Here is a 15,190-nt window from a genome sequence, read left to right on the forward strand (position 1 = left end):
CCTTGGAGCGCATGGATGGGTTATGCAATGAGAGAGCCCTTGGAGCGCATGGATGGGTTATGTTTGACCTTGGTTTTAAAGCAAGGCAATCCTGAGAAATGTTATAAAATTTATAATGTACCATTATACATTGTTAGTACCACTTTACAATGCCTTGGTAAGACCACGGAATATTGCATCCAGTTTTGGTTGCCATGATGTAAGAAAGATGTTGAGATTCTAGAGCAGAGGTCTTCAAACTTGGCAACTTTAAAGACTTGTGGACTTTTAACTCCCAGAGTTGAAGTCCACAAGTCTTCAAGTTGCTAGGTTTGGGGATCTCTGTTCTAGAGAGAGTACAGAGAAGAGCAATAAAGATGATTAGGGAACTGGAGGCTAAAACATATAAAGAACGGTTATTGGGACTGGGTATGTCTAGTCTAGTGAAGAGAAGGACTAGGAGTGACATAATAGCAGTCTTCCAATATCTCAGAATCTGCCACAAAGAAGAGGGAGTCAAGCCAAAGCCCTGGAGGGCAGGACAAGAAGCAATGGGTGGAAACTAATCAAGGAGAGAAGCAAGTTAGAACTAAGGAGAAATTTCCTGACAGTGAGAACAATTAATCAGTGGAACAACTTCCCTCCAGAAGTTCTGGATGCTCCTAACACTGGAAGTTTTAAAGAGGAGATTGGATAACCATTTGTCTAAAATAGTATAGGGTCTCCTGCTTGAGCAGCAATTTGGACTAGAAGACACCCCCCCCAAGGTCCCTTCCAACTCTGTTATTCTAAACCAGATCCAGAGATGGATGATGCGATTGTGTCTAGTTTCTTTCCATGGTATCACATCCAATAGTGGAAATCTTACATAAAAGCATTTCCTACAATGGCACTTTTATTGTCTCTTTGAAACCTTGGAAACAATTTACATGATGTTTTAATACATCCTTCTATTCTCATTGGCAAAACCCACATACATGATATCGTGCTTATAGAATGCCATGGCTATACATACAGTCTTCATTTAATGGCCATTCTTTCAGCAGTGTTCTGAAATTACAGTCAGAGGGGCACTAAACAAAAGGGACTTAACACCCCAGGCCTGAAGTTACAGCTGTTTCAGCACCTTTGTGGCTTGTGAATGCAATCTGGATGCTTGGCAACCAGTTTGCACTCACAATGTGTTGCCAAGCACCCTGTGATAATGTCAGTCCTACCTCTGTTCAAAACCAAAGAAAGAAAACAGCACCCAAAAAAGCCAACACAATCCTAAATTGCATTAACAGAAGGATACAATCAAGATCAAGGGAGGTACTAATACCACTCTATAAAGCCTTAGTAAAGCCACACCTAGAATACTGCATTCAGTTTTGGTACGCGAAGAAGGCCCACCCTGTGTGATCTTATCGGCCATTGGGAGGTATGCGGTAGAAGACGGTCTCGCAAACTGGTCACATGACAACGGGCAAGATGTGGGATGTTTGCCTAGCACACAAAATGCAGTCACATGATTCTGGCAGGGTAGGGGCAGATGTTGTACCTTCAGAATCTATTGTAAGTACCGTATTTTTCAGAGTACAAGACGCTCTGAAGTAGAAGACACACCTAGCTTTTGGGGAGGAAAACAAGGGAGAAAAATCTGCCTCCGCCTCGGAGCAATTTGCCTCCTTTCAACGAACAGCAAACAGTACAGAACATATACACTGTTTGTGATGTTATGTTTCAGATTATTCTTGTACAGATGCAGATAAAATTGATGTGGATTTCTGGAAGTACAGTTATTCTCTGCTATTTAAAAGAAGATACAATAGCACTGGGCCTCTTCAGATCAAGCATTTATTTTAAAAAGCTTCTTCATTTTGTTGTCTAGAACAATGATAAAGCAGGTTTTTTTTAGAAAAATAAGTAAAATAATTTGGACATTCTATAGGCATTTATAGTTATTGACTTACCTCCTTGCAGCAAACAGTCTGATTAGCAGAAAAAGAAAAATCTGCCTCCCAGCAATTTGCCTGGGCAGCAAATAGCAAGTTTCACTTTCAATTTCAGCAGGGGTCTCCTGATCATCATCTGTTTCAGGCTTCAAGGATTGACATAGCCTATTGCAGCCGCCGCAAACCTCATTTTCCCTGTTTGCTGCAAGGAGGTAAATTGCTGGGAGGCAGAGGCCAAAGGGTGGGGGCCGGTGGGTGGGGCTACATTCAGTGTATAAGATGCACCCAAAGTTGCATCCTCTTTTAGGATGAAAAGATGGGAAAGGTGTGTCTTATACTCCAAAAAATAAGGTAGCTTTTGGGTGATCCATCATAACTTTGAATAGTATGTAAGTGACTGGTTACCACCCTAATATTGGGACTTGTTTTATATACGAACCCACAATTACAACCAAAATTGATATTGTTTGATGACTATGGCAGACATGTGAGGACTGAAATTAATTTGAATGAGACCAAGTCATCATGATACTAGGAATATAGTGAGCTGTGGGGGTGCAGTGGTTAGAATGCAGTACTGCAGGCTAATTCTGCCGCCTGCCAGCTGCCTGCAGTTTGATTCTCACCAGCTCAAGGTTGACTCAGCTATTCATCCTTCCGAAGTTGGTAAAATGAGGGCCCTGATTGTTGGGGGCAATGTGCTGACTCTGTAAACTGCTTAGAGAGAGCGGTAAAGCACTGCGAAGTGGTATATAAGTCTAATTGCCATTGCTTATTGTTGTTGTTAGTTGCAAAGTCATGTCTGACCCATCACGACCCCATTGGCAACGTTTCTCCAGGCCTTCCTGTCCTCTATCATCTTCTGGAGTCCATTTAGGTTTACACCTATTGCTTCGGTGACTCCATCCAGCCACCTCATTCTCTTCCCTTCTTCTTTTGCCCTCAGTCATTCCCAGCATGAGGCTCTTCTCCAGGGAGTCCTTCCTTCTCCTTAGGTGGCCAAAGTATTTAAGTTTCATCTTCAGGATCTTGCCTTCTAAAGAGCAGTCAGGGTTGATCTCCTCTAGGACTGACCAGTTGGATCGCCTTGCAGTCCAAGGGACTTGAAAGTGCTATTGCTATATGTGCCAAAGGAAGCTTTTCCCCCCTATCATTTCCTCACTCTTCCTTCTCCCCGAAATCTATTAAGGATAAAATCTATCTATAGTTCTAAGGACGTGAAAGCATCTCAGAAAGCAGAAACCCAAGAACAGAAAGATTCAGTCTACAGAAATAATAGATTTGCACATTCTGCCTGCAGCCCTCATTCTTTTTTATAGATAGGAGAAGCGGAAATGCACGTTTTGCTTTTGTTTCAATTCAAATTTTAATTTAAAAAAAGTTAGTGAAAGAAGGAGCAAGACATTTTTCAAGTTACATATTTTTTTTCTTTTTCTTGGAGATGAAAGAATTTTTAAAGAAATCACAAATGGTAAAGATTGAAAGAGGCTGATGGGCATCTGCTTAGAAGTACAAGAAAGTGTATTTATTACATCGTTACAACAGACACAGCTTCCGCCAGCCTGCTAGCCTCTCCACTATTTGTATGTACCGACATTTCTGCCGGTAAACTTGCTTGGTGAAATTTGTAAAGGTGGAAAACTTGCTTGGTGGAATTTGTAAAACAATGGCTTTATTTTAAACCATACACCAGGGGTGTCAAACCTTAGCCACTTGAAGACTTGTGGACTTCAATTCCCAGAATTCCCTAGTGAACCATGAAGCCGTGCTGGCTGGGGAATTCTGGGAGTTGAAGTCCACAAGTCTTAAAATGGCCATGTTTGAACACCTCTGCCATAAAGCATCAGAATCGGGGGAGACAAAAGTCAGAGGGAAGCTGCAAAGTGGTTAGTCCTGGAGATACGCTGGTCAAAACAAGAAAAGAGACACAAGAATGGACGTCCTTTTTTTTTTAAAAAAAAATCAAAGTGTTCCCCCAATAACCCTGAGCCTAGTCCACATAGGCCCCGAGCAGCTGACAGCACCTTTATTTCTGTGAGAGTGATTCACACTCTGAGGTGTACTGTGTATTTTCTCCTTCCAGTTTATGTGAATTTTCTCCATGGATATATTTCTTTTCTTTTCATTTTCTTTCTTTCTTTCTTTCTTTTTTGCAAATGGTGGAAACCTGTCCCTCAAGTAAGGGAAGACCGTTCTCACTTGAAGGGGTTTTGGGGAGCTGGGAGATTACTTTCGTGTGTGCAGCGTGTCCTGGAATTTGGTGCTGGTATACCGTAGATGGAAGCCCTTCTTGTTGATGGTGTCATCTGAGTGAAATCTTACCATCACAGAGTCACCCGCAGAGTAGACCTCTTCTGGAGGCTAGCAAAAAAAAGAGCAGAAGATGGGAAAAAAAGTTAATGTTCTGACCGAGGCTTCCCAAGAGCATGAAGCAAACTCTTTGTCCTGACAAAAAAAAACCTTTTATTAATTGACTGTGAATTCTGCTCATTCACATCCAACAAAGTCTTTCAAGGGAGGATTTACGGTCACAGACCTTATCTGGCTTGGAGAGCTGCCAGGCCAATATCTGCAAAACTTGGCAAGAAGCCTCGGAGAGTCACGAACCAATTAAGTGAAATAATTGTCTGAATATACGAATATATTGCCTCTGTTTTCAAACCACATGATATCGTGTTTCCCCCAAAATAAGACCCAACCAGAAAATCAAAGCTGGGTTACTAATTTTTTTTACTACTGATTTGGGCGCGCTCCTGCGTGCTTGCAATGCTTCTGTGCATGCGCAGAATCATCCAGGTGGGTCGGCGGAGCCTCCCACCACCGTTACTACTGGTTCGGCTGATCCGGGCCAATCTGGCAACAACCCATCTCTGCAGAAAATAAGCCCTAATGGGTCTTTTAGAGAAAAATATAAATATAAGACCTGGTCTTATTTTCGGGAAAACACAATGCCAATGTTTCAAGCTACGTATGAGATTCTAAATTTTAAAAAAGATCATTGCCGACCATCAACAATTTTTGCAGCAAACTTAATTCCAATTACCAAGAGGCTATCAATGGCTATCCAACATCTTTAAGAAGATGCTGGATAGCCATTTGTCTGAAACGGTATAGGGTTTCCTGCCTAGACAGGGGGTTGGACTAGAAGACCTCCAAGGTCCCTTCCAACTCTGCTATTGTATTGTATTGTATTGTATTGTATTGTATTGTATTGTATTGTATTGTATTGTATTGTATAACAATTCCTCCTAGCGAATTACACCAGGACTTAATATTTGCATGTATTCTGCTCCCATTTCTCCAAAGAGCAGGTGAATGTTGTCATCACCTTGTGCTGTGCCATATGTATAGCTTTCGAAGCAAAAGCATGGGGAGAGAACTACGCAATACAGAATGTCTTACCCCAGAGCCACAGTAACGTCCAAGACGTGGAGCTGTTCCATCGTAGCCATCAAATAGCTCCATGTAGTCATAGCCACAGTCGGCCTCTTCCTCAATCTCAAACGTTTGGAAGATGAGTTCAACCCCATAGCCTTCTTCAGCCACAATCACCCATTCACAGTCTGAACCCCCAGGATAGTTGTTGTCTCCAAATTGCGCGTGGGAATAAAGATCCTTGGTTTTCACCTCAGCTCGCATCTGGCCCCCGCATTCTGGAAACAACAAAATACACAAACATAAATTAGGAAGCTTGGCTAACCCAGAATTGGGTTAGAGGGAAGGGACAAAAAGTCTGGACAACAAGGAAGAAGAAGGTCCCGGTGGTCGCGTTGCATTTATGGTTTTCACGCATCATGTTTTTGGCCTCCGCATGTTGCATTTTTGGCTGGTTCCAGGTGGCGGGGATCCCTGCCACCGATCCCTGCCACCGACAACGGGCCAAAAATGTGATGCATGGAGACCAAAAAGGGGTTGTGCGGAGGCCGAAAATGCAATGCGTAGAGGTGGCAATCAGCGGCAATGTGCTGTGGTGATCCTAGCAGCCCGGAACAGGTCTAAAATGGAGTGTGCGGAGGTTGAAACATGATGTGCGGAGGTGGCGATGGGCCGTGGCGATCCTCGCAGCCTGGAATAGCTGATTGGCAGTATTCCGGGAGGCCGATACAACTGCTCATGCTGAGTCAGGCTGCGATAACGTGCTGAAGCTAACCAGGCTGTTTGCTGTTTGCTTCAAGGACTCTACCCAGATGAATACCAATGGATGCTGGTAAGCAGAGGCAGAATTTTTTTCTTGTTTTCCTCCGCAAAAACTAATGTGCATCTTATACTCCGAAAAATACAGTATTATGGGGAAGGATGAAGGGTGGCAGTCTTGACTTACCAACAACTTTGAGCTGCGATGATGGCAACATTGGAGGTCTCTTATCAGCTTTAGAAGCTTTTTCCTAACTACTATTCAGGTGGAGTCCTGCCACAATATAATAACGAGCCAGCACGGGAGATTACCTGATGTGTAGGTCGCCTCAAAGCCTTTCTTTTGAATAGAGTTGTCTGAAAAAAATTTGAGGAACATCCTGTTGCTTGTAGAGAAGATAGGATCTGGTTCTTTAGAGCCACAAAATCGTCCCAGGACAGAAGCTTTTGCATCTCTGCCGTTGTAAACCTCTACATGATCATATGTGCATTCCTGGTGGAGTTCAATATCCAGCTCTCTGAAGGTCTGAAAAAGAATTGCTGTTTAAAAAAAAAAAGGAGACAGTGCACGTACAATACTTTTGAGCCCTAGCCAACAAAATGAAATTTAATGTAGAGAAAAGACAGGTGTGTCACTTAGGCAGGAAAAACCAAATGTACAAGTACAGATTTGGGGGGAAACCTGCTTGGCTCAAAAACAGTAACTGGGAGTGGGATCTTGGAGTCCTAGTGGATGATCATTTAAATATGTGACAGCAGTGTGTGGCAGCTGCCAAAAAAGCTAATACGATCCTTGATTGCATAAACAGAGGCATAGAATTAAGATTACATGAAGCATTATTATTGGTCCCAAAGGTGCTTTTTTCAACAGGCAAGTGTACTTTCTGGGTGTCAGGGTTCCAAATAGCATCCAAAATTAAATCAGAGTACAAGGCAAAGCATTCCTCAAAGTTCCAATTTGGCACATCTGGGAAAACCCGAATCTGAAAGCTTTCGGGTTTTCCCCACCCAGTTGAAAGCCTGCACACCCACAAGTCCATCACATGGTCAATCTTCCACTGCCATGCTGACAGTTCCACCCATCCAGTTCCAGTCCGGTGCAGAAGTGGAAAGACAAAGAATGACCTTGGCTTTCTAGAAAGAATTTTGTTATGGCTACATAGCATCTAACTCTGTACAATCCCCCCTCCCATTTTCCTACAATAGAAAATGCATAGTAGAATAATAGAAAGTGTGGCAGGCCAAAGATCCACAAGAAAAGATGGCTGCAGGCCTGACACTGGGTTTTCTTTGAAGATGTTTTGCTTCTCATCCAAGAATCTTCTTCAGTTCTGACAGGATAGTGGGGAATGGAAGGATTTAGAGTCAGCTGCCTGCAAGGAGTATAAATCCTTCCACTCTCTACTATCCTATCAGAGCTGAAGAAGATTCTTGGATGAGAGGCGATGTCTTCAAAGAAAAACAAGGCAGTCCAGTTGCCTCTTGAAAAAGCACCTTTGGGACAACCATGACCTGGATGATTGAAAATCTCCATGGACATATTAGTACTGGTTTTCTAAAATTTTCATAAGGCCACACCAGGGGTGGGTTCCTGCCAGTTCTAACCTCTTCTATAGAAGAGGTTCCACAAATCTACTGTGCCATTTAGAACTGGTTCCAGCTCCCTCACTGATTGGCTGGCTCACCAATCATCCCGCCCATCTCTAAGAGTCCTATCTAAACCTTAAAGTCTTAAAGCTGTCAAGTTTGAACATCCCTGGGGGTTTTTTTCTAAAGGGTTAGGGGTGCAAGGGTCTTGTAACTCGACAGCTTTAAGATTTGCATGCTTCAAATGCCAGAGTTTCTGAACCAACATTTTGGTTGTTAAGCAAGAGCGTTGTTAAGCAAGTTTCACCACATTTTACAAGTTGGCCACGCCCACCCAGTCACATGACTTCCAAGCCACTCCCACTCAGTCACATGGTTGGCAAGCCCTCCCACAAAGCAGGACACACCTACAGAAGAGGTTCTAAAAAAATTTGAAACCCACGACTGGGCCACACCTGGAATACTTCATTTTGGTCACCACATTAGAAAAAAGATGTTGAAACTGAAAACAAAAACAAAAATGCAGAAGAGCAGCAACAAAGATGATTAAGGGCCCGGAGACTAAAACATATGAGGAACATTTGCAGGATATGGCTTGTCTAAAGAAAAGAAGGACTAGCGGGGACACGATAGCAGTGTTCCAGTATTTGAGGGTCTGCCTCAAAGAAGAGGGAGTCAAACTATTCTCCAAGGCACCTGAGGACGGGACAAGAAACAATGGGTGGAAACTAGTCAAGGAGAGAAGCAACCTGAAACTAAGAAGAAACTTCCTAACAATGAGAATAATTTACCAGGGGAACAATTGCCTCCAGATGATGTGGGTTCTTCATCACTGGAGGCTTTTAAAAAGAGGCTGGGCAACCGGTTGTCTGAAATGGTGTAGGGTCCTGCATGAGCAGGAGGTTGGACTAGAAGACCTTCAAGGCCCCTTCCAGCTCTATTCTATATTCCAGTGTTTCTCAACCTTGGCAACTTGAAGATGTCCGGACTTCAACTCCCAGAATTCCCCAGCCAGCATCTTCAAGTTGCCAAGGTTGAGAAACACTGCTATATTCTATTCTATTGTCAGCAACTAATGTTAATGGAGAATTACTTGGAACTGCTCACAGTGTGTTGCAGGACATCACTTATGAAATGAAATAGCTGACCATCCTACATTTTCGGAATAATTTCATCTTGCCACTGGAGGTTTGTGTTCCCTAAGAACGTCAGAAGTGACTCACACCATGGAATGCAAGTACATTTTCAATGCTTTGGACTTTAACTTCCTCATAAAAAAGATAAAGGTTCCCCTTGCACATTTGTGCTAGTCGTTTCCGACTCTAGTGGGCGATGCTCATCTCTGTTTCAAAGCCAAAGAGCCGGAGCTGTCTGAAGACGTCTCCGTGGTCATGTGGCCGGCATGACTAAATGCCGAAGGCCCAGGGAACCCTGTTACCTTCCCACCAAAGGTGGTTCCTATTTTTTCTACTTGCATTTTTTACATGCTTTTGAACTGCTAGGTTGGCAGAAGCTGGGACAAGTAACAGGAGCTCACTCTGTTTTGCAGCTCTAGGGAATCGAACTGCCGAACTGCCAACCTTTCTGATTGACAAGCTCAGTGTCTTTGCCACTGAGCCACCTCACGCTTCCCTAGATATACTATTGACTGGTTCTATGTTGTGATGGGAAATGAATCATGATGCCTCTGGTTGACATGATTGTGGGAAGAACAGCATCCTGACATCTTCACACATTTGGATGTCACTATCATATTTGAAATCATGTAATCCGCAGAAGCTGTGTGGGCAGGAGTTTTCTGGATTAATGAAGTCATGTGTGGGAGGACTGCAGATGCTAACAAGGAGGCACGTTGTTCAGATAATGCTTAAATTAAGATTTTGCTTCCTTAATAGTTTTATTCTCTCCTTTTATAGTCAAGGAAAGGACTTTAGTTTCTTTTATGCCCAGCATGGAATAATACTCCACTACGTGACCCGTCAAAACCGTGGTCCACAAAAGCGTGCTCGACGTAAGCGCACATTTGACGTCATCACAGCGCGACGAAAAAAAATTAAAATTGAAATAAAAATAAAATTAAAGCAAGCCGATTCACATAAAGGTAAGGGTTAGGTTTAGGGTTAGGGTTAGGTTAAGGGTTAGGGTTAGGTTTAGAGCGTTAGGGTTACGTTTAGCGTTAGGTTAAGGGTTAGCGTTAGGTTTAGCGTTAGGTTAAGGGTTAGGTTTAGGGTTAGGTTAAGGGTTAGGTTTAGGGTTAGGTTTGGGGGGGTTAGGGTAAGGTTTTCGCTTTATTTTTACATTTATCGATCACAGCACGATATTTTTGTCACGCTGTGATGACGTCACGTACGCACTTTCGTCGAGCGCGATTTTGTCGTCCGCGGTTTTGTGGTGGAACCACTCCACTATGGGAATAAGAGGGATGCAGTGGCTCAGTGGCTAAAATGTTGAGCTTGTCGATCAGAAAGGTAGGCAGTTCAGTGTTTCGAATCCCCAGTGCTACGTAATAGAGTGAGCTCCCGTTACTTGTCCCAGCTTCTGCCAACCTAGCAATTCAAAAGCACGTTAAAAATGCAAGTAGAAAATATGGAACCACCTTTGGTGGGAAGGTAACAGCATTCTGTGTACCTTTAGCTTTGAGTTATGCTGGCCACATGACCACGGAGACATCTTCGGACAGCGCTGGCTCTTCGGCTTTGAAAAGGAGATGAGCATCTCCCCCTAGAGTTAGGAACAACTAGCACATATGCGGGAGGGGAACCTTTTCCTTTACCTTCTGGGAATAAGACCAGAATCTATTAATATTTGCATCTACTGTTCTCTTAATATCTTCTTCGTGGTACTTTACCAGTTTGATACGGTGTCCTGGTGTAGTTGTTATTGCCCAGGTACATTCCTTCTTGCTTGGGTATTTATCAGGCCAGTTTGGGCTGATGATGGTTCCAGTGATGGATGTCATCTTGTGATCACAGCCAGCTAGAATTAAAAAATAAGTTCATAAATAGACAAGTTCCAAAAGCAATAAGCAATAAGACTTCTATAGCGCTTCAAATTGGGCTGTGGGGGGGGACTGAGTGCTGCAGGAGTCCATGGAGGCTGAAAACGAGGCACGGGGGGGGGGGTGCATGCAACTCCCCAGTGTCCCATTTTGGCCAGCAGGATGCTGCAGGAAGCGTCTGTCCTGTCTCCCCCCACTTCCAGCCCATGGAGGAGAACTACAATGTTGATCCGCCCTCGAAGAAATCCAGTTTGACACCCCTGCACTTGACCAAAATGAAATGCATGAATGAATGAATGCAACGCAATGCAAACATGTTGCCATGTTGGATATGGAGAGTATCAGGGGTGGTATTTACTTACTGTCCCTACCAGTTTGCAAATGTGAGTGTAATCATGCTGCAATGATGGGTTGCAGGCGGTACACCTTGGCACGAGTGTACCAGAGCCTGCCCAGAGCACCGGATACTGTTCCGGTATGGTGCTCTGGAGGGGCGCTCCCACCCGCCTGAGCTCCTTACCGGTCTTTTAAGTCTTCAGCCTTCTGCGCATGCGCACGGAGCATACAGCACCTGCACGATGCTCCGCTGAGCAGCTGGAGCATCGCGGAGGCTCACAGAGGCACTAAGATGTATGGGCACGCTGCGCATGTCCATGTGGACACCGCTGGGCCCATTCCAACTGTACCGGTTGGAACGGAATCCGGAACCCACCACTGACGTGCTGGCACATGCTAAGCCTCCCGCGCATGTGCTTTTTGCTTAAAAAGGGCCTAAATGGGATGCCATAGGGATGGGATGGGTGGTGGGGCTACTCCCAATTTCTGCTACCTGTTCGGGCGATCTGGTTCAAACCTGTAGAATACCATCTCTGGAGAGCATCCATATAAGTAGACAACTTGACCCAAATAACCTTTTTTGCATATGAAATTTAGTGAAACATGATGACAAATCGGCTTTGGAGACTCCCAGTGGGAGCCCTTTTGACAAAGAAAATAAGGTGCCATACCTTCTTTACAGTCATGCTTGTTGTCGTGTAGCACAAAGCCACTGCGGCACTGGCACTGATAGCTGCCAAAAGTGTTGTCACAATCATGCTGGCATCCCCCATTATCCTTCGAACATTCGTCTTTGTCTAGGAAAGAAGTGTCAATCGCTTAGCAAGCTGCCCTATAAGGAGTCACATGATCACAGCGGGCCACTCAACTCTACCCACATCAGTTCGGAAATGAAAAGAACAAGACAATTTCCCCTTATCTGAATTCCTTTCTTAAGATCTATTTCTTACCACCTTCTCTGCAGCCTCTTTAGTACGAGAGTGGAACTCAGGGGAACATGGAGCTAGTTTATTCATTAAGCAGAATAAAATAAGTTGTTTTTCTCTTTTATTAGTCTAGGTGTATTATGCGCTTGAATTTCCCCAGTGCATTTACAAATTATTTGCAGATAATAATCAAATTGTCAAGAAGTCTTCAGCCTAACCTTCTCCATGGCCCTCGAGTCTGATAGTGCTATAAAGTGAGTTTCTCTTATCGCTGTTTGTGTCTCTTCATCTTAGTGTGCATCATTTCCAAAATAAACAGTGGTTACTATTCTTAGGCTGCGTCTCCGGGACTGCTGCGGTTGCACTGGCCCAAATTTGACTTTTCGATGCAAAAGTAAGCTACAAAACTCACAGGCGTCTCACACGCTTAGCCAACCATGAGGCTGATCTGGAAATGAATCTATAACCAGCAACGTCCGCATTCAGCCAAAAGAGGAGAACGTTTAAGAGAAAGCCGAACCACCCCCAACAATTCGAGCCAACGAACAGCCGAAGTCGCATTTAAATCTAGAATGGGCATAACCATTACCTGCTTACTGAACACAGAGGACTGAGTTTAAAAACAGACACAGCGACAACAAGGAGATGCAGAAAAGGGGACAGGACATGGCATTCTTCTTTACTTAGCAACAGTAAAATGTCACAGACACAATAAAAATGCAACATGAAATCAGCTGGTCTCATGAAAAAAAAACCCAGAGAAATTAAAACGCATCAGGGCATTAATTAATTAATTATTTTAAAAATAACTATCAGTTCAGTCAAGTAAGACTTTGAGGAGCGCTGGCAGAGAGTGTGGAACATGCTGGCCCCTTCTCTCGATCGTAAACGTTCCACGCTTTTAACATGGAACAAAGAGAAGGAGGCGCTCGCTGTGCGTGGGGGGAGAAGGAGGAGGAACGCCGGCAATTTGGTTCCTCTGGAGTTCCTGAGAAACAAACAGAAGGGGAGCCAAGTTCATTCTTAGGATTTTGTGCGCTTCTTCAGGCGATATTTCAAGCCAGGAGGACGCATTCTGGCCGGCTGAACTTTTTCTGAAATGAGACAGGGAAGGGAAAAAATTAAAAAGATAAGAGAGAACACTCATTAAAAAAAAGAATAAAGTTATTCTTAAATAATCCATTGGCGGGACATGCAGGAAAGAGGCCATACTCTTACAACAGCTATCAGAAACAGCCAAATGAAGAAGAAGCTAAGGTACAGGTTGGCATACCGTTATGGGAAGAAGACTGCCAGAAGGAACAGCATTAAAATCTAGTAGAAGCCAGAGAGGAACGTATCAGGTGATTCAAGATAAACCATCATTCTAACTAGTGGTGGGATCCTGGTGATTGAACAACTGGTTCGATGACTGCGTGCTTTCCGTGCGTCAGCACTTTTAACAAAACTTACCTTCCACATTACTTCTGGGGAGTAACACAGCTGAGGCGTGGCACTCTTCTCTGCCATGCGAATCAGCTGAGAGGATATAGGTAAATTAAGGGCAGGGGCAGGTAGACGGACCAACCTGATCGTCGGAGCAAACTGATTCACTCCCCAGCTGATTGTTGGAGCTACTGGTTCGCCCGATCCGGTACGAACTGGCTGAATCCCACCCCCCTGGTTCTAACACTTCTGGATAATCTTCAAAAGATGGCTGACTGAGGAGGACAATTTTGCTATGGGTGATGAGAATAGAGAGAGGGTTGGGATCCAGGAAGAAGGTGCCTCAAATGCCAAGAATTCTTGGATGATGAAAAGATCACTCCATCTCATCAGACCAGCAAATTGATCTGACCTGATTGGGGATCTCTTTTGATTGGGGATGAAATGCAAGAGGTTAGCTTTGAGAAGGGATCTCAAGAGTACAGACTTGTGAGTTCCAACTAAGGCATCAGACCAAATACTTCTAGTTTGCTTTCTAGGAACCACCAGCAGAAGGCGAGGAGGACCAAGGGACAAAAACTATTTCGGAAGCCATTTTGTTGAACTAAAATGATGAATTATCATGGTTTTCCCAACTGGCAGGTAGGACTAAGGTTGTACATGATCCCAAGTGAAGCAGGACTATTAACCACTTTAAGCTTCCAGCAGCTGTTTTGAAACTGGCCACTCTTAATACAGCAACTCAATCTCTGAAGATATCATTGATCTGACTTGCATTTCTGTTTTCTGTGGCACTGAACAACTTTCACTAAAATTCGGGAACAACAAATCGTTTCCTGCCGGCCTTCATTTCTGCAGGCATCTGAGTTTTCTCCCCTACCCTTAAGAAGACTCTGTGACTCTTCATTTGCTGGACTGAATGTAGACGTTTATTGCTGGAGCATCCAGTAGAAATCACGCAAATAAACTCTTAATTGCCTCCCATTCTCTACACAACTTCAAAGTAACCCTCAAGGGTTTCCAGACCAGGCTTTTTATTACAAAAATCATCCAGGGTTTCTTCATAGCATTTGATACAAGGAATCCAGACATTACCATTCATCCTTTGGCTCATTATCATTATCATTCATGATAACTTATGATACCATGACCTCGTGGCTTTTCCCATAATTTTCTCCATATTTAGGAAGAGAAAAGTAAAACGGCTGCACAATCTTCATTGATAGGAGCATGGTGGCTCATGTGGTTAGGATGCTGGCTTGACAAGCAGCAAGTTCATGTTCAAGACCCGAGTACTGATGTGAGATGGGGCGAGCTCCTGTCCTTTGCTCCAGCTCTTGCTGTAGGATAGGGGTGTCAAACCCGATTTCATTGAGGGCCGCATCCGAGTTGTGTTTTGACCTTGGGAGGTGTGGGGGGCGGGCATGGCCAGGGTGGGTGTGGCCAGCTCAACATCACTCATATCAGGGGTGCCTGTGGTGGCCAGAGCACTCTGCCAGAGAAAACGGGCTCCCGAGCTCCGTTTTCAGCTGCGACAGCCTCCTGCAATCCTCTGCCAGTGAAAACTGAGCTTGGGAGAGCTGCACATGGCCCTCCCGAGCTCTGTTTTCACTGGCAGAGGCACTGGGGACTGGTCCTTCACTGTTTCCAGGCCAGTCCTATGGGCCAGATCTAAGCAGTCCTATGGGCCAGATCTAAGCAACCCATAAGCCAGATCCGGCCCGCAGGCCTTGAGTTTGACATCCCTGCTGTAGGACATGAAAGGAGCCTCCAGTGGGCATCCTCCAGACAACGATGATGTCACTGGCTAACCCTTTCAAACCGGAAGTGCCTTGGTGTCTCTGACACGAGTGCAATGCGAATGTCCACAG

The 15,190-nt window shown here is 44.3% G+C and overlaps 1 protein-coding gene across 2 annotated transcripts in view; it reads right to left on the reverse strand.

Annotated features, from left to right (window-relative positions):
- Window positions 1-3,317: 3,317 nt before the first annotated feature.
- Window positions 3,318-15,190, reverse strand: part of BMP1 (bone morphogenetic protein 1) — a 198,854-nt gene continuing 186,981 nt past the window's right edge. Inside the window, exons 16-20 of one of the 2 annotated variants that reach the window (XM_032229024.1) lie at window positions 11,640-11,765; window positions 10,483-10,610; window positions 6,360-6,573; window positions 5,316-5,566; window positions 3,318-4,274 (exon numbers count right to left, since the gene is read on the reverse strand). In XM_032229024.1, coding sequence (XP_032084915.1) covers window positions 4,140-4,274; window positions 5,316-5,566; window positions 6,360-6,573; window positions 10,483-10,610; window positions 11,640-11,765 — 854 coding nt within the window. In that variant the 3' untranslated portion in view covers window positions 3,318-4,139. Of the gene's footprint in view, window positions 4,275-5,315; window positions 5,567-6,359; window positions 6,574-10,482; window positions 10,611-11,639; window positions 11,766-11,918; window positions 12,989-15,190 lie in introns of those variants that run through there. The other variant, XM_032229025.1, reaches the window with a different exon arrangement.

Source organism: Thamnophis elegans, chromosome 13 (assembly GCF_009769535.1).
Source record: "Thamnophis elegans isolate rThaEle1 chromosome 13, rThaEle1.pri, whole genome shotgun sequence".
NCBI classification, from domain to species: Eukaryota; Metazoa; Chordata; class Lepidosauria; order Squamata; family Colubridae; genus Thamnophis; species Thamnophis elegans.